The sequence below is a fragment of the Cebus imitator genome, unplaced genomic scaffold (genome assembly GCF_001604975.1).
Source record: "Cebus imitator isolate Cc_AM_T3 unplaced genomic scaffold, Cebus_imitator-1.0 Scaffold40, whole genome shotgun sequence".
Classification (NCBI taxonomy): Eukaryota; Metazoa; Chordata; class Mammalia; order Primates; family Cebidae; genus Cebus; species Cebus imitator.
Window position 1 is genome coordinate 3,798,651 of NW_016107355.1, and position 27,264 is coordinate 3,825,914.

Below are 27,264 nucleotides of genomic sequence, written 5' to 3' on the forward strand. Positions count from 1 at the left end.
TGGTCCACGTTTCTTTCTCTGCTGTTGTTCCCCTTTATCTCAAGCAAAGCAGCCTTCAGGGCATTCATCAACCACCTTGTTCTGTTTCTAGTCTGCAAACTTGGTCCTTAAAAATATTCCTTTTACAAGCCCCTTTACATGATGCAGACAATTAATTTACCTGTGAAGCCAGTGAGTATCCTTTTGAATACAACACCACCTTCTTTCAGAAAGGCAATCAGAATGTTTCCCCTCTTACTTCTTTTTCTCAGGGTGTCTGTATTCAAACATGGCTTAACTTACAGAGTGTTATAGAATGATAAAAATGTGAGCTTTTGTCCCTTTGTGGTTGCAATGATATCCTACAAAGAGCTTCCTGAAGAGGGGAATGTAAACTACTTCTAACTATTCCTTAGAAAATTATTCTCTAGATTTAAAAAGAAATAAATTTAAGAAACTGATGCTTGCCATCATAGATATAAAGAGGTCTTATAAAGGTTCCTTAATAATCACACTGTTTTATAATTTTCACTTTGTATTTCTGTTAAGCTTTAATATGCATGCCTAAATTTGGGAGAACAACAGTGGGAAAGCTTATAAAAGTAATGGAGTTGTGTAGGTGTATTAAGTGGGCCACGCAGCTATGAGGTCCTTTCAAGAGATTATGGATAAGAAGTAGCCAAGGTATTTGAAGGGATGTGATCAGAATGGTGTGTGTCTCAGACAATCAATCGATGACATTTCTATACAACTAATAAGGACTCACTTATACACATACAAAAGTGCATTCCACACACTTTACAAATAAATGTATTTAAGGTTATTTAGATTTTTCAGTAGAAATTTCTTAACTTGAAGATTTTGACAAAAATTATTGATACAAATATCTTTCTACATCAAAACCTTTTAGCTGAGATTTACAAAATCACACGAATTTATCATATTGGATGTGGCTTTCCATCTAAGATTCATTTTAATACAGAAAGTACCTAATTTTTCAAGGTAATATATTTTCATGACAAATGTAAAACAAAACAAAATATCTTATTATAAAATATAATAGATTTTTCCTTCGTGTCTCCCTATGTCTAGTGTTTACCTCATACAATCAATTGCTACATTTAATCACTAAAAAAGATACTTAGCAATATTTCTTATATCATCAATATTAACTATTATCTGTTAGTGTTCCTCTATAAAATAAAATAATTTTGCTTATATAATTCTAATATTTTTTTCATTCTAAATATATTGAAAATTACATAATTATTTTAGCATACTCATGGATTAAATTGATATTTTTAATGATTATTTCAATCTTTAGTTTTATTTTTCTCAACATTTATAAAAATTTTCATTTAACTATAAGTTTCTGAACACTGGCTTCATTTCTCATTGTTTACTTTTGATATTTCAACAATAATTCTAACAATTTCAATTTAACTGTTCAATTTAAATTTCAATTTCAATTAAAGACATCAATTTCTTTAAATATTTTTCTATATTTTAAGAAAGTCACAAATGCATTTGGGAGGCAGTGAAGAAAGAAAAGCACACTACAGGAAATTGTGTTTCAATTTTATTTTACTAAATGTTTGTATTGTTAAATATTAAAAAATAACTCCTCAATATTTAAAAATACATTTACATTTATCCATGTCCTACACAATTGTTTTATATGCTATGCTGTCTACATGGAAATTAAGAAAGAACTATATAGTAATTCTACAATGAATGAAATTACAATGAAATAATAAGAACTACAATGAAAATAACTTAAACGTCAGAATTAACACTCATATTTTAAGTACTTAAGCTGCCGAGTTATTGCCCATTATAACTCATTTTTTCTATCTTAGTCATTTATTTTCAAAATGTTCTTGATCCAATTCTACAGAACATATTATGGATTGTTTAGCAAATTAATGGCAGAGCCAGTATTTCATCTAGAATTTACCAAACAACAACATAGTTATACGTGGCCAGGCGCAGTGGCTCATGCCTGTAATCCCAGCACTTTGGGAGGCTGAAGCAGGTGGATCACTTGAGGTCAGGAGTTCGAGATGAGCCTGGCTAACATGGTGCAACCCTGACTCTACTAAAAACACAAAAATTAGCTGGGTGTCATGGTGAACACCTGTAATTCCAGGTACTCATGAGGCTGAGGCAGAAAAATCACTTGAATTTGGGAGGTGGAGGTTGCAGTGAGCTGAGATTGCGCCACTGTACTCCAGCCTGGTGACAGAGTGAGACTCCATCTTAAAAACAAAATGACAACAAAAATACCATACTGTACCAGGAGCTATGCTATATACCCATTTCTTAATTTTAGAAAACAACAGAATTAAAGCAGCTGCTATTTTCATGTAAATACATAGTACATATATATGCATATATACATGTTAACAGAAAGTTATACTACAAGTTAATAATAGACATACCTGAGATTTATGTTTCTAGCTATATTTTAAAATAAATATTTCATAGTATGCTTATAGATATCTACATTTGACCCATTTAATATTGACTTCCCAATTATCACTAATGGGCTGAGCTTTGTTTCCTTATATTTTGTTTACTAATAAATATATAAATATATAATATTTTTATATTTGTTTACTTATAAATATATAATAAATATATATAATAAAAGCTATATTTTAAAATAAATATTTCATAGTATGCTTATAGATATCTACATTTGACCCATTTAATGTTGACTTCCAAATTATCACTAATGGGCTGAGCTTTGTTTACTTGTTTATCTATATTTGGAATTTGCTTTGTGTCAACTATTGTGATAGGCAGGGCAGAGAAAAAAATAATGTAATACATACATAAATTTTAAGCACACTCAAGTATAATGGTTGCTCTCATAGGCAGATGTACACTGGGGGTACAAAAAAGGAAATAGTACTATTGAATTTCTACTAATTTAAATATCTTTCAAAATATCAGGAAACTGGGCAGTCTTAAAGATATACAAGGGTAGAAGGGAGATAAAATTGACATATAACTGTGTATGTATAACCCCATTTTAAATCTCATCTATATAGCTTTAAAGAAAATGTAACATAAAACACATTCAAAGGGTGGAACGCCTGGCAGCATAACGATATTGCCTAAAAGCACTACCAAGGTGGTGTTTCTGCCTGAATGGGGAGTGGGATCTATTTGTTGTCTGTCTCTCTTTTTCTCTGTGAGACAGAATGTTGCTCTGTTACACAGTCTGAAGTGCAGTGGCCCAATCTTGACTCATTGCAACCTCCACCTTCCAGGTTCAAGCGATTCTCCTGCTTCAACTTCCCAAGTAGCTGGAATTACACGCGTATGCCACCATGCCAGGCTAATCATGGTATTTTTAGTAGAGATGGGGTTTTACCATGTTGACCTGGCTGATCTGGAACTCCTTACCTCAGGTGATCTGCCTGCCTTGGTCTCCGAAAATGCTAGGATTACAGGCATGAGCCACCATGCCGGGCCTGTTGGCTCTCTCTTAAAAGCGTTACTGCTTCCATCCTGAAAAAGAAGCCATCAGTTCTATCCCATCTCTATTTTAAAGTGTAAACTTAGCTCCTTATGATAGGAGCAAAGGAGAATGACATTGCATGGTTAAAAATCTGTATATCTAGTATCATTTATGCTAAAAATACTTAACTCTGTAATCTGTGATTTTCACTAAACAGTATTTAATATAATTTCACAAAAGATATCTAAGAGCCAATAGCTCCCTTTGGAACTTATTTGAAAAATTTAAAGGTAAAATTAAATAATAGTATATTGATTATATAATCTGTATATATTTCTAAGAATTTGCATTCAACTACAAATCACCAGGTCAGTTTTTGTTAATTCTCAATATTGTTTTCAAATTTTTACCTTGAAGAATTTTCCTAAAATGGATAATGTGACCTAGACTCCTTTATTTTCAGTAAATAAAGAGGCCAGACAAAATGTAATTTTTTGATAATGTATGATAAAAAATATATAGTTTTAAAGGTAGTAGACAAAGGTAATGTACCTTTTATTTCTATGTTTTCATCTAAAATTAAGGTAAGTACAGATTTTAAAAGACGCTTTTTGAAAAAAAGTATTTTTATGCTGTTTCTTTAATAAAACAGCAATAGAATACACGTATAACAATTGTTTTTTCAATATTATTTTACCACGTAACTGTAAGAAATTGAACGTAAAGTTCTTTGTAGTCATTCTTATATAGAACAAATGTTTGTGTGAATTACTGTAATTACGGTAATGCTTAAAAATTACGCATACATAATTATCTTGTAAGACATTTGTAATTTTTAAAAACAAATTGATTACACCTCAGAGTAATTTTTTCAGTCAATAGCTATTTTCTTGTAAAACCTATTAAGCTTTCCTTCCATATAATATATGGAAGACAATATGAAAAGATGGAAGAACTAAGTTAAAATGACCCAACACCATCTGCATTGTGAGATAATGTGCCACAGGAAAAAAAAAAAGTTTAATTCCTAAGTGATACACTGTATTGAATCAAATGTGGATAATCCAGCAATCAGAAAGTCCACCTGATTTGTCTTTCTGAAGAAGGAAATTAAATAATAGCAATAATAATAAAAACAAAAACTTATAATTTGTAGTTGCTGTATAATAAAGTAAATTTTGCTGTGTTGTGTGCTGTTTAATATAAAACTTAACCCCAGTTCTGCTTAAAATTAAATAATTCCCTGTAAAACTTACCTTGTCTATTCTCCCCACATTCTCAGCAAAGTTCCCAGGCATCTCAAGACTCCTGTTTTTCATGTTACCAATTAATTAAATGTTCTTTGTTCTGGCTTCTCTAAATCTGTTAGCTGCTATGTTATCCAAGATGTATAAAAAGTAACCCATTTTCTTTCTTGGGGCTCAGCCTTGGAATGCCAATCTGCTGAGCTAGTGGCCAACTTAATAAAATCCTCCTGTTTCACCCATTGGTCTCTCTGGTTTTCTGAATATTCCATAACACTTCCATGTCAACATTTTTTAAATTAGTAGACAGAGTGAGATAATCACAGGGAAAGTCTAGATATGCATATCTAGAAGAGTAATTAATAAAACCTGTCTCATTCCTTAACTAAGCTTCTCAAACATAGAAATTGTACAACATGTGTTATCAGAACTCATGTGTCATTACTAAAAGGAAAGACAATCATTTACTGTATGGTGCTTTTCCTTAAAAGTGTGTTTCCCTTTTCTTATGAATTTGTAATGACAAGAAATAATGAAATTTATTCCACAAGAATATTAGAAATTCAGAGGATCCCAGTATGTTAAATTCAACTAGAATTCATATAAAATGTCTTTTATAAACTACAATTTTTATTTCGAGAAATTTCACATCTCTATTTTCTTATATGAATTAAACAAATATAATGTATATTTTGAAGTAACTAATACCTATGAAATGAAACATCAGGCCGAGAAAATAAATTCTACAAGATAGGACTGAAGTACAAAAAAAAAAATCTGAATTTTAATTTCTATGGCCATGTTTTGAAAGCTGCATTAACAAAATATCCCAAACCCCCTCTTTTCAAAGGTTAATAAAAAGGATGGATATCTATTGTTAGAAAACTTGTACAAAAAGATGTGTACTTTTGGCATTTAAAGTAAATATTTTATTGATTTTTTTAGTGATAAATATTTATTAATCAACAGCTGGTGGTCAGTTAACTTCATGTATTATAAGGTAATTTTTTTTTAGTTTTATTTTTTCCCCTCATTAACCAACCTACTAATTGTGCTGTGTAACACAAGTTAAAGAAAGAATATCACTGCTGCTATACAATTTAAATATTCATTATATTTGAGAAAAATTAAAGACATCTAATTCTTTAATTCCAACTATTTATACTAGGTATAAATTTGTGTGATCCATAAACCCTCAGGGTTCATACAATTTACATTTACAGATACCTATCTAGTAATTGTCCTATTTCTCTAAGGCTTTAATGTTAGCTTTCAATTCCGACACCTTTTGGTCAAGCTCTATTTATTGTTTTTTTGACCTAACTCTAGAACTTTTGTCTTGACATTTAATTTGGTTTCCCTACTATTCAAATGTATGCCTTTCCGAACAGACGTTAAGTTCCTGCCTCTCCTGTTTTCAGTGTCTACTGGCCCCTGGACCTTCCCACTGGCTAGGATTGCAGCTCCTTTACAATAATTATAAAAACTGGAAAAGCAGGCATCTACTGCTGCATTCACAAAGCATCTAGAGTTTGTTTTTCATGTTCTGTAAGCATTTGAAATTTGACATAAAACAGTTGCATTTTTTCAACCAGCTATTCTTACCTAATTCGATATTTTATAAATCATTATAACATTTTACATTTAAGCAGAGTTGAAATAATTCAAATAAACTGTTTTTTTTCTTTTATGAAAAAATTGACAAATTTCTGATTTAATTCTCTTAATTTTCAGATAAAAGAGAAAGATCAAGTGATTTGCTCGGTCACAGAACTGCCAAATGCCAGATAGAGAGACTAAAATTCTCCTTGTCCTATATGCAATAATCATGCCACTTTTAAAGTAGCTCTCTAAATCTCTTGAACATGCACAGCAAACTTCCCTCCAAAACATTTGCTAAAATTAAAGAAAAAGTTTGCATTAAAAATATGTAGACTGTTACAGTTTTTGTCAAATGTGTTAAATGGATGATTTTCTATATGAAAATAAGAGGCAACTTTTATTGATCACTTGGCCTTTTCAAATATTATTTTATTTACCTCTCACAATATTATTGTGAGAGGTAAATAAAAATATGGTATATTATTATACCCAACTTACCAATGAGATAATAAGGCTCAACAGGGAAACTTGCACAGATGATATAAGTGCGCCCTTGGACATTACTTTGAGGTCTCTTTGGCCTCAAAGCCTATTTAACCTATTTTTAACCTCTATAATACACTATCTATACAAAGAAAACAATGCTCAGTTGATGATAGCATAGTGTCATAAACTTTTTTTTTATCATATTGCTGAAAGACATAATATATTAAAAGAAAACATAGAAATTTCTGTAATGTAGCCTTTGAACCTTTGATATCCTAAATCAAAATCCTGCCACGAGACAGTATGTCAATGTAGCATAAATTAGGCAAATATAGTCCTCAAGCTACCATGACTACCTATGTTCTGACTAATATGAGAACGACTACTTATGATATTTATAAATAAAATTACAAATTGAATGGGATAAATTGAATATATCTCATTTTAGAAAAAAGCATATGTATTGCTTTGGTTATAAGCAGTAATCTCAATTAAATATTGATGAAAGTATTTTTATCCTCAGTGCTTTAAAAAATGGTCAAATTAGGAGGCTATTCAATGCTACTAAATTGTTTAATGTATTTTTGTAAGATTGATTTTTCCTGATATTGCAAACAATATTGAAAGGAACACTTTATCTAGCATATTCACAAATAGCTTAGCCTTGATCATATTTGTATACAGATACATATTTCTACATGACTATAAATATATCCTAGGAATCCGAACCTGAATATTCTAATTCAGTACAAAAGAAATCTTGTTGTATTTGCCTTGATTTTTGACAAACTGAAAAAAATCATCATTCAGAATAATTATTTATATTCCTTGCATTTGATAAACTGCATATTAATTCTCCAAGTATTACATTATTCACTTTTAAAATTTACAGCAATAGACTCAGATTGTGACAGCTTCAGTTAAAAATATATACTTAAAAGAAAGAAACACTGAAAGAGAGAAAGAAAGAGAGGGAGCTAGAATAAAAAGCATAAAATAAGTGCTTCCTAAACTCTGAGGGAGGAAAAAAAAATCACTGAGTTTTGCTCAGTCTGTTTTTCTCTTGTAAAACCAGTGGGTAGTTTTCATCACATGAAATCCTCCAAATTTGATAATACCCAAACTGGTTTAAATACTGTTAAAGTAGATAGGTCTACTGGTCACATACAGGGATATTATGGCAATGTCAAATTGCTGTAAAATGTTCTAAACAGTTATTTTCAATTTCTATGCAATCCTCAGCTTGGTAGCAAAGGCTATGCCAACTGGCAGCAGTTTACAGACTGCATTTTGATTAGTAATGCCCTAGAATTCAGTTCTCAATGATTCTGCATGACATTGCATCATGGTTAACATCATGACTGTGTAATATGCACCACTTCTTGACTAATTTTTTGGCTATTATAAGTGACAATTAAACACATATTTACCAAGCAAATATTGTACCTTCAGCATTATTTTTAGGAAGTGTAGAAATACAGGAATAGCAAAGGCTAACGTTTTAACTGGAAATATAGTATATGGTTCATTGCCAAATTATGTGTCACAAAATATAAATTCTGTGAAATTTCAGACAAGAAGAAAATCAGTGAAACCCCTAGAAGTTAGGAATGAATTATGTAGGTGTTGGAGATTTGGCTGCCAAATATAGGTTGAAAATAATTTGACTAATTAAAGTACTTGGGGTGCTTTTCAATAGCTGTGGAAAATCATTGTTTTTCATGAAATATTAAGTAGAATGTTCTAGCTAATAGACAGGACATTTGTTGTTGAACAATGGATGTAACACACATACATTTGTAATTAATTAAAATTCATACCAAAATTTATTATCTTTTTTACAAAAGAAGGGGAAGAATAATTAAAAGAAACTCTGTAGAAAACAGAAAAGATTGTGTTGGCAGCTGTTTCTCTTCCCTTTGATGCAATGTTATGCATTATTTGTAGCAGGAAGGAGCCGAGACAGTGGTTAATTTACACACATTGGCAGCCCAAAGAATATCCTAATTCAATTTTCAAGTACAACGAGTGGGTAAGGACTCTCTGCCTGTCTTAGGAACCTGATTGGTAGAGAAGCATAAAAGTAAAACAATGCAAAACTACTAAAATATATTCATTTTTCGTAACTACTAACTAGATCAGTGAGAGAACCAGGCCTGCAGGCTTTCCACAAGTTTTCAGACTTAAATGCCTTTGGTTATTGATATATTAAGACACCAAACTCTCTCACTTCTCCTTTGTCTCGACATCTGTTTTCTTTCAGCACTTGTCTAGCAGTGTCTACATAACAAACATGGGTGGATCCACAAGGTTCCCTAATTCAGAACCCAAGTTGAATGTATACATCTTAGGTCACCTTATTTATCGCAATTTATTGCATTTGTATTTCTGCATATCAGTGACAGTTTGTTTTTATTCACATAGATTACAGAATGCATTAGTAATCCAAATTATACAGAGAACCAGATATTATCTTTATATCCGAGAAAACCCTGTCTCATTAGCATGTTTTGTTGTTTTGTTGTTATTGATGTCATTGTCATTTGAGACAGTCTCACTCTGTCGCCCAAGCTGGAGTGCAGTGGCACAATCTCAGCTCACTGCAACCTATGCCTCCCAAGTTCAAGCAATCCTCCTGCCTTGGCCTCCAGAGTACCTGGGATTAGAGGCACGTACCACCACACCTGGCTAATTTTTGTATTTCTATTTTTAGCAGAGAGGGTTTCACCATATTGGCCAGACTGGTATTGAACTCCTGACCCCAGGTGATCTGCCTGCCTCTCAGCCCCACAAAATGCTGGGATTACAGGCCTGAGACATCATGCCCAGCCTCATTAGTGTTTCAATTAGTGATTCTTTCAGTGATTTAATTCCCTATCTTCCAAAGTCCATATTTTCACTCCTTTTTTCTAAAAGACAAGACATTTAACATATAAACTATAATTATGTTGAATATATAAGTTCAGAATATTTTTATTGTGAATTTTACTCTGTTACTTTACTATCCAATAGTCTCCTATTTTAAAGAACTACTCGGTTTTTAAAAAATGTTTGTAATACAAATCACTCTTTCTTTGTGTTCAGGTATGCAAGTATTTTATCCTTTGGTTTATATCTTTCTTTAAGTTTTGGATCAACTTTAATACTTTAAGATATTACGCTTTTTTGTTCTATATTATTTCTGTCTTTGAAACTGCCTGTTCAATGGTTTTTTCCAGAAAGAGACAGAGGAGGAAAGCCTGGTGAGTGACAAAGCCATAGCTTAGTGTCTGGGTGTTACCTGACCATGATAGTAATTAGGCAATCAGAATGGATGAGTTTTCAGAGGAATTTAATGTAAAGGAAATAGAGCAAAAAACAAGTCTGAGCCTTGGCTTTTCTGAAGCCACAACCAGGGAATTGAAGATAAAGAAGCCACCACACACAGAAAGAATTTAAATAATAGGACAGAAAATGATAACTGAGGTCAGAATGTATGCTAAAGTGAGATCAGCAACATTTTTATTCTGTAAATGGCCAGATAGTAAGTAAATATCTTAGACTTTTCAGTACCTATTTCTGTCATTATAACATGAAATATGCCGTAATGTTTAAATGAATAGGAGTAGTTGGGTTATAATACACCTTTATTTCTGTAAATTTAAATCTCATATAATGTTCACTTGTCATGAAATAGTACTTCTTTTTCTATTTTTTTCAACCATTAAATTATAAAACATTCCTAGTTTCTGGATCATACCAAATTAGGCAGTGGGCCAAATTTGGCCTGGGCAACCATTATTTGCGTATCTCTGCCTTGCAAGAATGAAAGAACATTTTGTGACAAATCAAGTGTCTGAAACAACTAAATGCGGCAGAAATTATGAGCAATTTGAGAGTAAGCATTCTCTCATATTTATGTTTTTATTTTCAAACATAACTTTGCACAACATTCTTCACATAGTAAGCCCTCAATAAATGCTTTCCAATGAGAAGTGAAGAGAAATAATTGGAAATTCTGAGACCACTGGTGACTTTTAAACATCTCTTTTAAAAGAGATAATGCCATGAAAGCCAGTTTGAAGTGTGGTCACTTTAAACTGAAAGGTCGGGAAATGGAAGTAATGGTCCAGAAAGCTTGATCATAAGTCTGAAGATAATTAGGTTGATGATTGGAATGGAAAGATTCATTCAATTGAAGCTGTTTTATGGAGTGTTTCTTAAATTTATGGGGCAATGTGAATGTTTGAATAGTTGAATGTTTCGAGTTACAAGAGAAATTTAGGGCAGGTCCTTCTGAAAGCAAGGAGTAGTGAACACATCTTTTAAGATTAAATAGAAGCATGAGAGGAGGAAGTCCTGACAGCAACTTGTTGAGGTGGAAGCAAGGAAAATAGAAGTGTTTATGACACAGATTTGTCTTTTCTAAGAATGAAGCAGGATAACCTGAGAAGAAGAAGAAAAAAGAAAAGAGGGAGAAGAAGAAGGAAAGAAAGATTGAAATTTAAAGATTTTAGGGCAAAGTATTTTTAATAGGTAATTAGTATAATAAATAAAAATGTCAAAGTCTTAGTGGAAGACCAGAATATCTATGATTCTGTTAGATTTACTTTAGCTTAACAAAGCATATATTAGTAACATAATCTTAATTGCTAATTAAAATTTATACCAGCAGTAGTGATATAACTTGTACTCCTTAACATTTGGGAAAGTGTAATGCATATATAGGAAATATGTGATTAAATATGGAAAAGATCCAAAAGAAATAAATTCTAATTATAAATTAGAATAGTCTTTTCCTTGACTCTCATCTCCATTAGCTCTAATATCTTATTAATTCTGTTCATTCTAAACGTTAGTATGCATTTCTGTAAAAAGTGATTTAATCATACTCTTTGATATAATTCCTTGCAGTTTTCCTCATTACTATGTATTATCTTAATGTTATTTTTCGTCTCTGGATTTCTTTTTGTCTTCTTTTGGTCCCATTATATTTCTAATTTATGTTAAAAACATTCCTTTACTATTTTCTTCCACAGAAATAAATATTAATCTGAGAAAATATGAGAGTGCTACTGTAAAGTGAGAAATAATATAGTGTAATCAGAAATCATAGCACAAACCAAAGCAAAGAAAATCCAGGATGACTGTCAGGAAGCTTCTAATGGCTTTGTAAAAATGATTTTAAGTCTGGTCAAGGATGTCTTATGGGGACAGCATACAAACAGAAAATAATTCCCAGCAGAGCAGTTTATTTTACTGTTGAATAGTTCTGCAGCAAACAAAGGGGTGGAAATCGTTCGTGGTTCAGCAGTTGTTTGGCTGACAGTTATGTGTCAGGTTACTCACACTTTTCATTACTTTGGCAGGTTTTACACAATGGCGAAGAATTTGTAAACAATTTCCCTGTACTCAGAGCCTTTCACCAACCTTAGTTCCTACTTTTTTCCAACTTCTTATTGTCTCTCAAGTACATATTTTATCTAGTGTATGTTTCTTGCAAATGGATTCTTGTCCTTGACATTCAGTATACTTCTGAAGAAAAGGTTGACATAGAAAACAATGTGTCAGTAGGAATTGGTGAATGAAAGTGCAATACTACATTCTAAGTATGTAGTGAAGACAGACTTCTGTCTCCAGGTTTGGGCTACCTCCTTAAGAGTGCCTTGAACTTGACTGGGCACATGGCTCATGCTTATAATCCCAGCACTTTGGAAGCCGAGGCGGGCAGATCACGATGTCATGAGTTCAAGACCAGCCTGGCCAACATGTTGAAAGCCCGTCTCTACAAAAAAAGAAAATACACCAAAAAAGAAAATATGTATTACGGTGATGCACATCCGTAATCCCAGCTACTCAGGGGGCTAAGGCAGGGGAATCACTTGAACCCAGGAGGTGGAGGTTGCAGTGAGATGAGATAGCACCACTGCACTCTAGCCTGGGTGACAAAGCAAGACTCTGTCTCAAAAAAAAAAAGAATGCCTCAGACTTTATGCAGGTTGACCTCATGAGTGGTCACCTGTAATGGCCATGGTACTTAGAATTAATTTCATAACTCCAGGACTACCTGAAACTTCATAAATTGTGTGCTTAATTTTCAGTTTTCTCACTTATGTCTTAGAAGCTTAGAACAATCTGTGCCACTTAGAGGAGAACACTATTATTTTGTGCTCCTAAACCATGCAATACTGAACCAGATCTTAAAAATTAATGGACATTCCAGAGCCTTCCTGAATTGGAGCTGACATTTGGAGAACATAAACAGTAGGCGACACACTAGATGTCTCATTAGAAAGTGTGTTGATATTCGCATTAATTTCCAAATTTTATGCAAAAAGGAAAACCAACCTATAATGGTTATGCAGCCTGAGAAGGGTTACATTTTTAGTTGTTAAATATGGTTACTCAATGTCAAATGTGGTATATCTGCCATCAGTATTTTCTTTAAAAACAAATACTTAGTGATATTGATAATGAAAGTGTGGTTGATTTTGTCTTATGATTATTAAATACATATGATGAATGGTATCTGCTGAAAAACTAATGTTTTTATACAGATTAGAAAATAGTGCTATTCTAAATTAGCTTAGGGATAATAACTGGATATACAAATAAGTGAAATTAGACATTAGTTGTTAATTATCAGACAAAAATTTGAATGAAATATTGGAATAATTGTTTATCATTATATTGTTATTACATAAACAACTGTTTCTTATTGCACATATATTTTACGTATATTTTAAGCAGTATCTCTCATTAGTGGTTTTTCTAACCATAACAGAACAGTTAATAAAAGAAAACCTAAAAACACTTACTACATTTTTACTTACACTGTGACTCCCAGCCTAAATCATAAGGTCTAGTGTATCTCTTCCATAATCATTTTTTGACAATGTGAAGGAAAAGATGAAATAGAGGAGTTATTTTGGTCTCATTTATTGTCATCTAACACAAAGTGTAGAATCTTCAACCAGAAGGCGGTTCTAGGGTAAGGAAGCAGAATTAAAGCTTTGGGAATATTGAAAGATGTTATAAAATTTGACCTTGACTGAAAAATAAAATAACCATTGTGAATAATTACCTTATTATAATTTATCTAAGCTTCTGATTTACTACAAATTAAAAGACCCCTGCAGTCATATCCAGAGGATTATATGACACTTGACAGAACTATGAATTTGCCGTGGGGACAGCCAACAATGTTCTGAAAAGCTCTGAATATACTTTAATGTGACCTTTATTCTCTTAAAGAAACTTGAGATTGGAAAAATTTGGGGAAAAACATTGAACTTTTTGAAATTGTTGAGTTATAACCAAGTAGGAAAAACTGGGAGAACTATATTTTACTAGAAAAATAAGTAATTAAGAACATAAAATTTATTTTAAAGGAATCTCATTTACATTTCTTTCTATACATATTTAATGAATTGAAATATGTTCTATTAATTAAACTTTATATATATATATATATATGTATATATATTTAACATTTGATGCTGAAACTAGTAAAGTATGAAACATTAATTTCAGCCATGATATTGTCATGCATTATAATTGAAGATATACATTTCATTTTCTCTTTTCTAAATTACAGGATGAAGTCTGTCCCAAAGCTGAGGGAGATGAAGTTCAGAGGTGTGTGTGGGCATCAGCTGTTAATGTCAAAGACAAGTTCATTTATGTTACACAGCCAACTTTGGACAGAGTACTTATTGTTGATGTGCAGTCCCAAAAAGTTGTTCAGGTATGAATAATTACTACTTTTGAAAAAGTAAATCTCTAAAAAGGATTTATATTAATGCAATAATCTTTAACTTGATTGTCACTGATAATGTGTTTCCTTACTTGAATAACTACAAAATTTATGGATTTTGTGCAAACTCTTCTCTCATTCTGTTCCTTAAGCCTAATGAATTCAGGAGATTATTTAATTTTTTTGTTTTCAAAAATTAGATCCATGAACACATCATAATTTTAACAGCCTAGCTCCACATAAATCTATCTTTCAGCTGCTTATTCTACCTAGAGCAAGCAAGACACAGCCAGAGCAGGCAGAGGCCAATTAATACATTCCTGCTTATCATTGCAGAACCAGAACTGAGGCCTTCTGATTTTTTTTTATTAACAAAGACCAAGACAATCGTAGGCTTCACTAGATCACAGTAACCTAGCAGAATTTGCTAGATAGGAGTAAAATAAGTAATACGTAAATAGGTCAGAGATAGAGAAAGCGATCTCTAATAAATGTTGTCATGGTCATTCTTTCACAATTCTCTGAATTCATACTTCAAGCTTGAGCCACTAACTGTTGTAGCCCATGCCCTTTACCTGAAATCAGTTGCACAACAACGAAGGTGAAGGGCAAGGTTGGTGTCTAGTCAGTATGGGTTTAGAGTCTAGTCCTTAATTATTTTCATCTTTTGCTTCTCAGCTCAGAGGAAATTAAGTTAAATAGCTTTATGCGATATGTATAATCTGTTAAAGGGGAATATTAAATATATACATCTTATGAAGTTATTTTATGGATTAGATGAATGATGCATGTAAAGCATTTATAGTAGAACTTGGCATATGGAAGTGCTATATTCCTATTTCCTATCAAAATTTCTAGGGAAACTGGACCCAAAACATTCCTCACATTTACAGAGAATGTTTTGAGTCAATATTGGTTTGAAATTTACCCTCTAATTTTGATTTCTGTTTAGAACTACAAAAAGTGTTAAGAAGTTCAAAGTAGGACTACCCATTCTAAAAGCCAGTAACTACTTCACATGAATCCATCTGTCCATCCATCCATCCATCCATCCATCCAGCTGTCCATCCATCTGTCTGTCCATCTGTCCATCTGTCCATCAGTCCCTTTATCCCTCGATCCATCCATCCATTTATTTGCCCATCTAGCATTTCATCCGTGTATTCTGTATTTATTTAATGATTGTTTGTTATGTGTTTCTTATTTCACAAATACAAAACTGAAAAATATTTCTGCTAAGAAGTTCTGGCACTTTCAAGTTTACAAATTGATAGTAAAAAACTGACATAATGGTTCAATTTTCTAATATGAGAGTGAGCACAACAATCATGAGTAAAAGGATGAATAGCTATTGTAATAGAACACCCTAAGGCCCTCAGGGTAACACATTTATTATGAATATACAGTCTAATGATCTGAAATTTATTGTGAGAAAAAAATTTGTATATTTTATTCCTTTTGTTTCTGATTTTTGAGACTGTTGGATTTTAACTAGGTTGACTTTTTATTTAAGCCACAACATAGGCCAACACAAATTACAAGCATTCGGTTTGGGATTATCAAAACTCCTTGTTAGTGGATTAAAATTATAAATATATTTCAGAAATAATCGGGCTGGTTCTTAAATTGAGTTTTTAACTAGAGAACTACATTCACTGAATATAAATTATCTACTTGATGTTCAAAAGTGGAAAAAGCTAACATCACTTATTATTCATATAATTCCACTGTCAAATAAGGGTGATACATTTAAAATTAACAGAAAATATTAATAATAAAGTGTTCAAATGCTATGATAATAATTGAATAAACTGTATTATTTTTTAAAATGCCTATCTTTACTGTGAAATACTAGGGGAATTTAAAAGACTTCACAAAATACTAAAGCAGATAATAATAATATTGTGATACAATCATGATTCTGCAGATTTTTCAGCTTAGTATCTAAAACATTTTTGTAAGTTGATAAATTGGGGCCAGTCCAAATCGGTTCTCCTTACGACCATGTTATTATAATAATTATTATTTGCATTAATCCTTCTAGATATTACCTATTTGGAGGAAATCATTATGTAGATTTTTATTACCACATATAACCATTGGCTGGTTTTGAACATTATATAAACAGATATATATGATATTCCCTATATGAACCTGGCTTTGTTTTACATTATGATTGCAAAATCATTTTGTTTGTAGCTGTTGCTAGTGTAATTATTTTGTTGGTGTGGAGAAACATATTACAAATGATTCTTATAGTTTGTGGATTCTATATTTGCAGTTACCTTCCTATTTTCTTAAATTTATTTATAACCATGTCATTTCATGGTCATTTGTGGGTATACCTAGGTGAGGCAAAAATTTTTAGTACCAAATATACACATTCATAGCTGAATCCGAACAAGTAGATATTCTGACTTCTTGTTTTAACTTTCATACTCTAAATGAATATCGTTTTCATGCTCAGTTTAGCACCTTTTAAAAAGAATTGGTGCTTTTGACAATTTTGCTGTTTAAAATAGACTCCACATACAGTGTTGAAGTGCTGTCTAGAGTTCCAAATACACGAAGGTTGTGATGCACCTAATGGTAAGCTTTGTTCAGGCATGAATAGTAATGTTGGCCATGAGTTCCATCTTCCTCAATCAATGATGTATATTAAATAAGTTGTCTTTAGACAGATACATACATATAACAAGGTTATGAAGTGATTGACTGATTGATTAGAATAATGTGAACAGAAACTCAAGATAACATAACTCTTCATTTCCTTTAGGAAATCAGTATTCAGTAATTTGGTGTTAGTGATGATTTATAGAGAAACTGTTATAAATAATTACAATTTACTATATGTGAGTACTAGATTTATATTTATCCATTCTACTGCTAACAGACATTTAAGGTGTATTTAAATTTGTACTATGGTGAATAGTATGACTTGCTACAATTTTGTGCACTTTATTTTTGTGTGTAAAAATATACAATTCTTTGGGTATATACATATATATGAGTTAAAATGTGAGACCAAATATTACATGTGAGTTTATGTGAGTATATGCATGTTAAGCTACCCAAGGTGCATACTTTTCCAAGTGATTATATTATATTTCATTTCCAAAAATAGCATAGGTGACTAGCAGTAGTGAATTTCTATAAATTCCTGCTAAATTTTTAACTAATATCATATTTAATCTACTGATAAAATTAGGGAGATGTGAAATGTTTGCACAATTGAGACTTTTTCTATAGTTCTACATTGATGATCATTTTGTTTGTTATAGTTTTGTTTTCAACTTTTATAACAGTATTTCTTGAATAGATTATTAAAATTGAAAAAAGCCGAAATATATCTTCTAAAAATTAAAATTAATTATTAAAATTAAAATTGCTGTGTATACATTAAACAATAGTTTAAATAAAAGAGGAGATTGATTAAATAAGTTAAGAGATGGACCTGAGTTACAAATAATGTAGTAATTCAAATAATGCAGCGTATTGTCGAAAAGAGAAGGATAATATAAATAAGAAATTAAGATATAAAGTCAGGACTAACATAATGTGTAATAATATTTCCTAAAATACATAATAGAAAAGTAAAAAGTTAATATTTAGGTCCAAATAAGTAATAATTTCATAAAGTGTAATAAACTGTAATAATTTATATAACATAAAAAAATACAGAACCACTTATGTCAATTCTCAGATTCAGGAAGACAATGAAACTCAAATGAAAAAAAATGTATATATACTTTAAAAAGGAAGTAATTTATCTGCCTCTTTAATATCTTTCTTTTGCTTTCTGGTTGTATTACTTCAAAAGGGAAGATCTTAAAAAGGCAGATAAATTACTATGAGATGGTAGCAAATTCTCAGTAGAAATAATGAACACCAAAATAAAGTGAAATATTACAAAAAGACTAAGTGGAAATTTAAAAAATAATTATAAAACTATGGCATGATTTGTTTATTGTGTCAGACACACAAAAACATAGGCTTTATTACCAATGTGAATGGAAACAACATGAAACAAATTGTTTACTTCAAGAATCAAAAAAATTAGCTGTAAATTTAATCTGATAGCAAGGAAATTGGTAAATGTATGATCAATTAAAATATTAACTGTTGACAACAACAAAATCAGGAGCAGCTTGCACACAGAATGCAGTAGCTAGGGTGAGCAAAAAGAGCCTGTCCTTTATTTTTTGGTATCTGTTCGTTGATTGTTGATTGACACTTCTGATTACAGAGCAATAGACATAGGTGGGTGAACATTGTTGTTACACCTTGTGCATTGTTGCAAGCTCCTCTTCCTTTGGCAAAAGTGACTTCCAGGAAATTTAAAGGGCTAATGTTCTTTTATAATCTTCTTTCATTTTTCTCTAGTTCTTCTTTTTAGAACCAGGCATTAAATACGAGTTTATTAAAAAACAACTGCATACAGGAGAAAAAATAGAATGTGATGAATTGGTAAACTGAGCCTAGAGAAAGGCTCAGAAAAATACCTAAGAAGACTTTAAGATTACATTAGGTTGAACTTTGGCATGGAGATAGCCTACAATAATGAATAAAAGCAAAAATTGCAATTAAAAAATCGCAAACTCAAGTAACAGGAAGAATCTTATCTCTAGAGTTATCACAATCATTAGATTTGAATGCCTAGTCTTAAAAAAAAGAAAGTCATAACGCATAGAAAGAAACAGGAAAGTATGGTCATTTAAAAAAACAGAAATGAATCAACAGAATGTATTCCTAAGAAAGACAGGAGGCAGACTTTAAAGACATTAAAACAACTATCTTAAAGATGCTCAAAGCACTAAAGATATAAAGGAAGCTGAGGAAAAAATGTACAAACAAAATGAAAATATGAGTAAAGAATTTTAAAAACTTAAAAAATTTGAAAGTTGAAAAGTACAATAATTGAAATGAAAAATTTACTAGAGGTATTCCAAAGCAGACTTCAGCAGACAGAAAAATCAACAAACTTGAAGATAGGACAATGAAATCATTGAGCCTGAGGACCAGAAAGAAAAACAATTGAAGAGGAGTGAACCAAGTCTAAGGGACTTATGAGGCTTAGTCAAGAGTACTAACATATACACTGTGGCAGTCCCAGAAGGATAAGAAAGAAAGACATGGCCAAGAGAATATGTGGGGAAATAATGGCTAAAAACTTTCCAAATTGATGAAAAACATGAATATAAACATTCATGAAGATCGACAAAGTCCGAGTAAGATAAACAATAGTGACCAACATCAAGACACATTAGAATTACACTTCCAAAAGCCAGAGTCAAAGAAAGAATCATGAAAGCAGTAAGAGGGAAGGAACTCAATATTATGTTGTGTATTCTCAATAAAATTTTAACAGATTTATCACTAGAAACTATGGAGGTCAGAAGGCAGTGGATCAATATATTCAAAGTACTACAAGACAAAAAAAAAAAAAAGTCAATCAAGAACCTTATATTCTACAAAAATTATCCTTCAAAAGTGAGGTAGAAATTAAGACATTGCCAGATACACAATAACTGAGTTTGTTTGCTATAATTAGACTTGTCCTGTAAGAAATGTTCAAAGTAGTCCTGCAAAGTAAATTAAACAAACAAATGAACAAACAAAAACACTAGACAGGCCAGGTGCGTTGGCTCATGCCTGTAATCCAAGCACTTTGAGAGACCGAGGCAGGTGGATCATGAGGTCAGGAGATAGAGACCATCCTGCCCAACACAGTAAAACCCTGCCTCTACTAAAAATACAAAAATTAGCTGTGCATGGTGTCATGCACCGGTAGCCCCAGCTACTTAGGAAGCTGAGGCAGGAGAATCATTTGAACACAAGATACGGAGGTTGAGGTTGCAGTGTGCTGAGACTGTGCCACTGCACTTCAGCCTGGGTGACAAAGTAAGACTTTGTATCAAAAAAAAAAAGAAAAAACAAAAACAAAAATCACTAGTCAGTAGCTTGAAGTCATATGAAAAATAAAAGTCTTTATAAATGCAAATACATGGAAAATCATGGAAGCTAATTTGATTATAACAAAATTTTATAACTTCACTTTTTGTCTCTTTCCTGATAGGAGATTAATGCATAAATATTATTAGTCTAAAACTATCATTATTGTAACTTTGATTTGCAAAATCCCTTTTGCTTTCCACATAGTTTAAGAAAATTATGAGTTTATAAGAATTATTTATTTATGTAATTTGGTGCATCATGTACAAAAATGTAATTTTGTAACATAAACAAATGAAAGGGATCAGGATGGAGCTGTTAAAGGAGCAGAGCTTTGTATGTTATTGAAGTTTAGCCTCTATAGACCTACTATAACTTGTGATATTAAACGTAATCCCCACGCTAACCACAAAGACAATAGCTGCAGAATATAGACAAAAGAAAATGAGAATTTTAAACATTTCATTACAAAAAATTAACTAAACATGAATGAAAGCAATAATGCAGGAAATGAGAGGTGAAATCAATGAGACATATAGAAGACAAATAGCAAGATAATAAATGTTAAGTGCCTTCTTGTCACCAATTAATTTAAATATAAATTGCTTAAATTATTTAATCAAAAGACAGAGATTGACAGAATGGATTAAAAAAACATGATCAAACTATATGCTGTCTACAAAAGGCTCACTTTAGGCATAATCACACTAGAAGTTTAAAAGTTAAGGGATTAAAAAAAGGTAGTACCAGGGCCTGGTATGTTGGCTCACACCTCTAATACCAGCACTTTGGGAGGTCAGAACAGGGGCACTGCATGACCCCAGGAGTTCAAGACCAACCTGGACAACATATACAAATGTGCGTGTGTGTGTGTATACACACACATTTGGTGGGTGTGGTGACACACACCTGTAATCCCACATTCTTGGGAAACTGAGTGAGGTGGGAGTATCACTTGAACCTGGAAGTCAAAGCTGCAGTGAGCTTTGATTGTACCACTGCACTCCAGCCAGGGTGACAGTTAGACTCTGTCTCAAAAAAAAAAAAAATACTAGAGACAAAAAGGGAGATAATTTATTAATAAAAAATTAAATACAGAAAGCAGATTTAAAAATCATAAACATGTGTATACTTAATACCAAATTATCAAAAGGTACGAAGCAGAAGATGGCAGAATTAGAAAGAGAAATAGACAGTTCTATAATGATAATTGAAAGCAGCAATACCCCACTGTCAATAATTGATAGAAATATCAGACACAAGATAATAAAGGGAGTAGAGGACTTATCACAATAAACCAACAGATCTAACAGATATATACAGAATACTCTAACCAATGACAACAGCATATACTATATATTTTTCTCTCAAGTACTCATGGAGTGTTTTCCAGGATAGACCATATGTTAGGCCGGAAATTAAGTCTCAATAGATTTTAAAAGTTAGATATAATAAAAATTATCTTATTTAAGCATAATGGTGTAAAATTAGAGTTCCATAATAAAAGTAAAATTGGAAACTTTTTTTTAAATTCTGGAAATTAAAACAACCTTAAACAACCAATCAAAAAAAAAAAGGTTATAAGGAAAATTAGAAAATACTTAGAGGCAAATGAAAATAAAAGCATAACAGACCAACACTTATGGGACACTGGAAAACAGTGTTGAAGGAAGCGGGGCGAGTGGAGTTTAGAATGATAAATACTTACATTTAAAAAAATAAAGACATATCCTCAAATCAACAACCTATCTTTACAACTTAAAAAACTGAAAGGAAAAGAACTAAAGTCAGAGCTAGCAGAAGGAAAGAACTGATAAAAATTAGAAAAGAGATAAAATAGAGAATAGGGGAAACCATTGAAACCAAAACTTAATTCTTTAAAAAGACCAAGAAAATTGACAAAAATATTAGCTAGATGGGATAAAAAAAAAAGAGATTTTAATTAATAAAATCAGAAATGAAAGTGGGGATATTACTATTATACCAATGCTATAGAAATGCAAACTATTATAAGAAAGTATCATGAAAAATTGTATGTTGTCAAATTGGATAACCTAGATAAAATGTACTAACTTAGGGACAAACAAAATGCAGTGAGACTAAATTATAATAAAATAGAAAAAATAAATATACTTTCAATTACTAAGAAAATTGAATCAAAATAATCAAAAATAATCAAATAATCAAAGTAATCAAAAATATCCCAACAAAAGCCCTAAACCTGATGAGAACTAACACCAATATTTCTCAAACCTTACTAAAATAATTGAAGAGTAGTAAATTCTGCCTAACCATTTCTATGAAGCAAGCATTGCCATGATACAAAGACCAGATAAAAACACTGCAAGAAAACACACCTACAGCCCAAGATGCCTTATGAATATTGATGTAAAAACACTCAACTAAATATTAGCAAACCAAGTTCAGCAGCACATAACTGCATCATATCCATACGCCTGACTAAGTAGGATTTATTCCTGGAATGCAAGGATAATTCAACATACAAAGATAGAACGTTGTAATAAACCACCTTAACAAAATGAAAGAAAATAATTACATGACCATCTCTATTGATGAAAAAAATCATGTGATAAAATTTAACACTCTTTAATGATAAAAATATGCAAAAAAACTAGGAATGGGAAGAAACTACTACAACATATAAAACCCAGGTGGGAAAAACCCAATGATAAAAGACTTAGCTTCTCCTCTAAGATCAGGAAAAAGACAAGGATGCCCACTTTTGCCACTTGTACTTAACATTGTACTGGGCTTCTAGCCAGAACAACTAGGCTAGAAAGATAAAAACGTTCCAAATTAAGAAGAAAGAAGATAATGATTTGCAAATGGCACAATCTTACATGTAGAAAATCCTAAAAATTAAACAAAAATATTATTAGAACTAATAAGTGAATTTAATGAAGTATCAGAAAAGAAAGGAACATGCATGAATCTGTTGCATTTCTATACACTAACAATAAACAAATTGCAAAGACAATTATGGAAACGGTTTAACTTATAGTAACATAATAAAGATTAAATGCACAGGGAATAAGAGAGAAGGTGAAAAATATACAAGGAAAATTATAAAATATTACTGAAATAAGTTAAAGGAGATATACAAATGGGAAAACATCCCATGTTCATGAATTGAAAGACTAGGTATTGTTAAGATGTCAGTACTACCCAAAGCAATTTACAGATTCAGTCAAATTCTTATCAAAGTCCCTAAGGCATTTTTCTTTTCAGAAATAGGGAAGCCTATGCTAAAATTCAATGGAATCTTAAGGGACCCTAAATAGCAAATGTAATCTTAAAAAAGAAGAACAAAGCTGGAGGACTCTCATTTTTTTATGTCAAAATTTATTGCAACGTCTCCAGTAAGTAAAACTGTGTTGTACTAGCATAAAGACAGACATACATAATAATGGAATAGAATGTAAAGTCCATAAATAAACACATATAGTCAAATTCTCTTTGATAAGGGTTCCAAGGCCATTCAGTGGAGCAATGGCAGTCCTTCTATAAGTGATGCTGGGGTACTGGATATCCACATGCAAAAGAAATTGACATCTTACATAACACCATAAATAACAACTAACATAAAATTGATAAAAGAACTAAATTTCAGATGTAAAACTAAAACTGTTTGAAGAGAGAGCAAAAGCTTCATAATATTGGATTTGGCAAGGATGTCTTAGATGTGGCAACAAACGTACAAGCAACCAAAGAAAAACTACATAAATTGAACTTCATAAAATTGTTTAAAAAGCTCCTCATTCAAAGATAATATTAACAGAGTGAAAAGGAAAAGGACAACCCACGGAACAGCAGAAGATATATGCAGATAATATATCTGATAAGAGATTACTATCCCATATATGTAGAGAACTACTAAAACTCAACCACAAAAATAAGTAAAACTGAATTCAGAAGTGGGAAAAGAACTTCAATAGACATTTTTTCCAAACATATTATACATGTGCATATAAATATATGTTCAATATGTGTATAAATATGCATATAAAAAGATGTTCAATATCAGTAATCATTAGGGGAATGTAAGCCAAAACTACAATGGGATGTCATCTCATATCTATTAGGATGGCTACTATCAAACAAAAAATAACTTTTTGTGGGTGGAGACATTGAAATCCTTGTGCATTATTGGTGGGAATATAAAATGTAGGAGCTACTTTGAAAAGCACTTTGGTGGTTATTTATAAAATTAAAAATAGAATTATCACGTGGAAATAGTTCAAGTGTCAGTTGACAGATGAATAGATAAAATATGCTTTAGAAATAGAATGGAATATTATGCAGCCTTAAAAGGGAAAGAAATCCTGAAATATGCTACAACCTGGATGTAATCTGAGGACATTATGCTAAGTGAAATAAGGCAGTTATAATAAGACAAAAACTGTTTGATTCCATTTAGATGAGGTAATTAGAGTAGTCAGAATAATATAGACTGAAAGTAGAATAGTAATTTCCAGGGTGAGGAAGAGGCAGAATTGAAGAACCATTGTTTAATGACTATAGAGTTTCAATTTTACAATAAAAAGAATTACGGAGATTCATGGTAGTGATGGTTGCACATAATTATGAATATATTTCAGTACACTTAAAAATTGTTAAGATGGTAAACTTCATGTTAAATATATCTACCAAAATATAAAAAAAAAAGAAAAAAGACTAAGGAAGTAGGTGAATCTGCAAATTTTGGAAAATAACAAGGACAAAAATCACAATTAATACTATCAGAATTGAATGAAAGAAGAAATATACACACAGTCTTACAGAGAATAAAATCAACTAAGAAAATATTAAGTTAAAATCTTGCTAGTAAAATTTAAAAAGACTATGAGAGGCCAAATTAAAGAGAAAATATAAGTTAATGACATGAAACCCAAGAAGAAATCAAGAAAAAATGATTTTATGACTGACCAAATGAACTGGTTTAAGAATACTGAAACAAAAAACGATTCTCTTGTTAATGTAAAAATGTGTAACTTCATTAACTAAGCAGCTGATTCCCTGTTTTTTCTCTCTACATGCTCTGGGAATAAGAGGACATTCCCAACTATCCTGAGGAATAGGCTTGCTGACAGCAAACTAAAAAGCCGGTGTAGACCTGCTGCTATAATTCAAGATTTTTCTAATAGTCACTGTATATTCTCATATATTCTACTATCAAAGACAAATCCTTACCTTCTCTTGATACATTCTGTCCAGTGCCACCATTTATCAGCCTTATTGCCGCATTTTCTATAGCTGCCCTCCATTAGAAGAACAGTCAGAAGCAAAAGCAACATATCAAATATGTTCCTATTGTCTAAAAAAAAGGAAAAAGTAGGCACTTAGTCCTCGAAGCAAAACACAGAGACAGTAGTATGTAGTGGATGTTGCTCACTCAACTCTAGAGAGGTATGTGATATGGTTGATTATTACCTTTCTATAATTATAAAAAAGGTGTTTTCAATAATGAGAGCTATTAAATACCTTGCTAGAAAGAAGGAGAGTAAAATAAGAACTGCAATTATTTGGGCCATTCCAGACAAACTATTCTATAGAAATTTAGTGATCACCTGAGTGTATGGAATGGAACTTCCCATATAGGGTACATCTCTGTAGTATTCTTTCTGAGAGGGAAAGTACTTTTTGAGGCACGTTGTTGACTGTAAATATCAACCTCAAGTATTATGCATATATATGCCACTAAAATACATACATTTCTCTTTAAAAAATTTAAGTTGTGCTATTTTTGAATTTACCTAAGCTCTCTTTTTTGAAACTATGTATAATTTTAGCCTGTGAACTTCTTTAGATAATGAGTTCCATAACTCTACTACCTGCTGGGCGAAATAACTCATCCTTTTATTTGTCTTAATATTACCTTAGGAGTATGTGTATTTTAGTCTTCAAAGTACATGCTTAAAGTTGAGTTATGAATATGCTAATGACTCTATTTTTATACTTGAAAATAATTCATCTTTTAGAATTTGAAATTTTCTTGACGATTTTTCTAATTTAAAACAACATGTAAAATGGTGGATTTCCAGACAAAAATATTGACTTCTGTTTATAGACAAATAATCCTAGTAACTGAAGTGTGTAAAGATATCACACACTTACATTTATAGTGAACTGCAAAGTACAAAGTTAGTTTTGTAAAAAACAAAGCATCAATTCTCAATTTGACCACTTTTGACAACTGAACCCAGATTCAAAGTTAGATTTTTTCACGCCCAAATGATGTTTTAATTCCTTACTGTATGATGTGCTTTTATTTACTTATTTTTTTTTATAATCTGAGTATATTATACAGAGGCAATGAATAATACTAATTATTATCAAAATTTAGTTAATTATCTCCCAAACATTATTAAAAAATGCTATACATTATACATAGTATGGATATAGAAATGAGACAGTGAAGTCCAAAAATCAAAATGCCTTCTTGAACACAATAATAATAAAATAATGTTAGACTCATTGAAATTTAAACTTTGAAGTTTTCTTTTTCAATCTGATTAAACTGAGTACCTGGTATTTCATGCTATGCTCATCTATGAAATGATATTTTCTGATTTTTGCATGTATTTGACTGTGTGGACTGGTATTAAATGTGTATTTGGGGACTAAACATTCTTAAAAATGTGAACTATATATTAAATATTATTATTAAAATGACAAGCATTTTTATGACAATATAAGATTTTACAAACTTTATAATAAATTATTAGCATTAGGAGATCATTGGTATATTTGTTTTCAGCACATAAATGAATATCATT

General features: G+C 31.4%; 1 protein-coding gene across 4 annotated transcripts in view; it reads left to right on the forward strand.

The window, feature by feature from the left end:
- The window catches only part of FSTL5 (follistatin like 5), an 826,955-nt gene that overhangs the window by 712,313 nt on the left and 87,378 nt on the right, over positions 1 to 27,264 (forward strand). For all 4 annotated transcript variants that reach the window (XM_017525990.2, XM_017525989.2, XM_017525991.2 and 1 more), the window contains one exon: positions 14,357 to 14,506. In XM_017525990.2, coding sequence (XP_017381479.1) covers positions 14,357 to 14,506 — 150 coding nt within the window. The remainder of the gene's footprint in view (positions 1 to 14,356; positions 14,507 to 27,264) is intronic.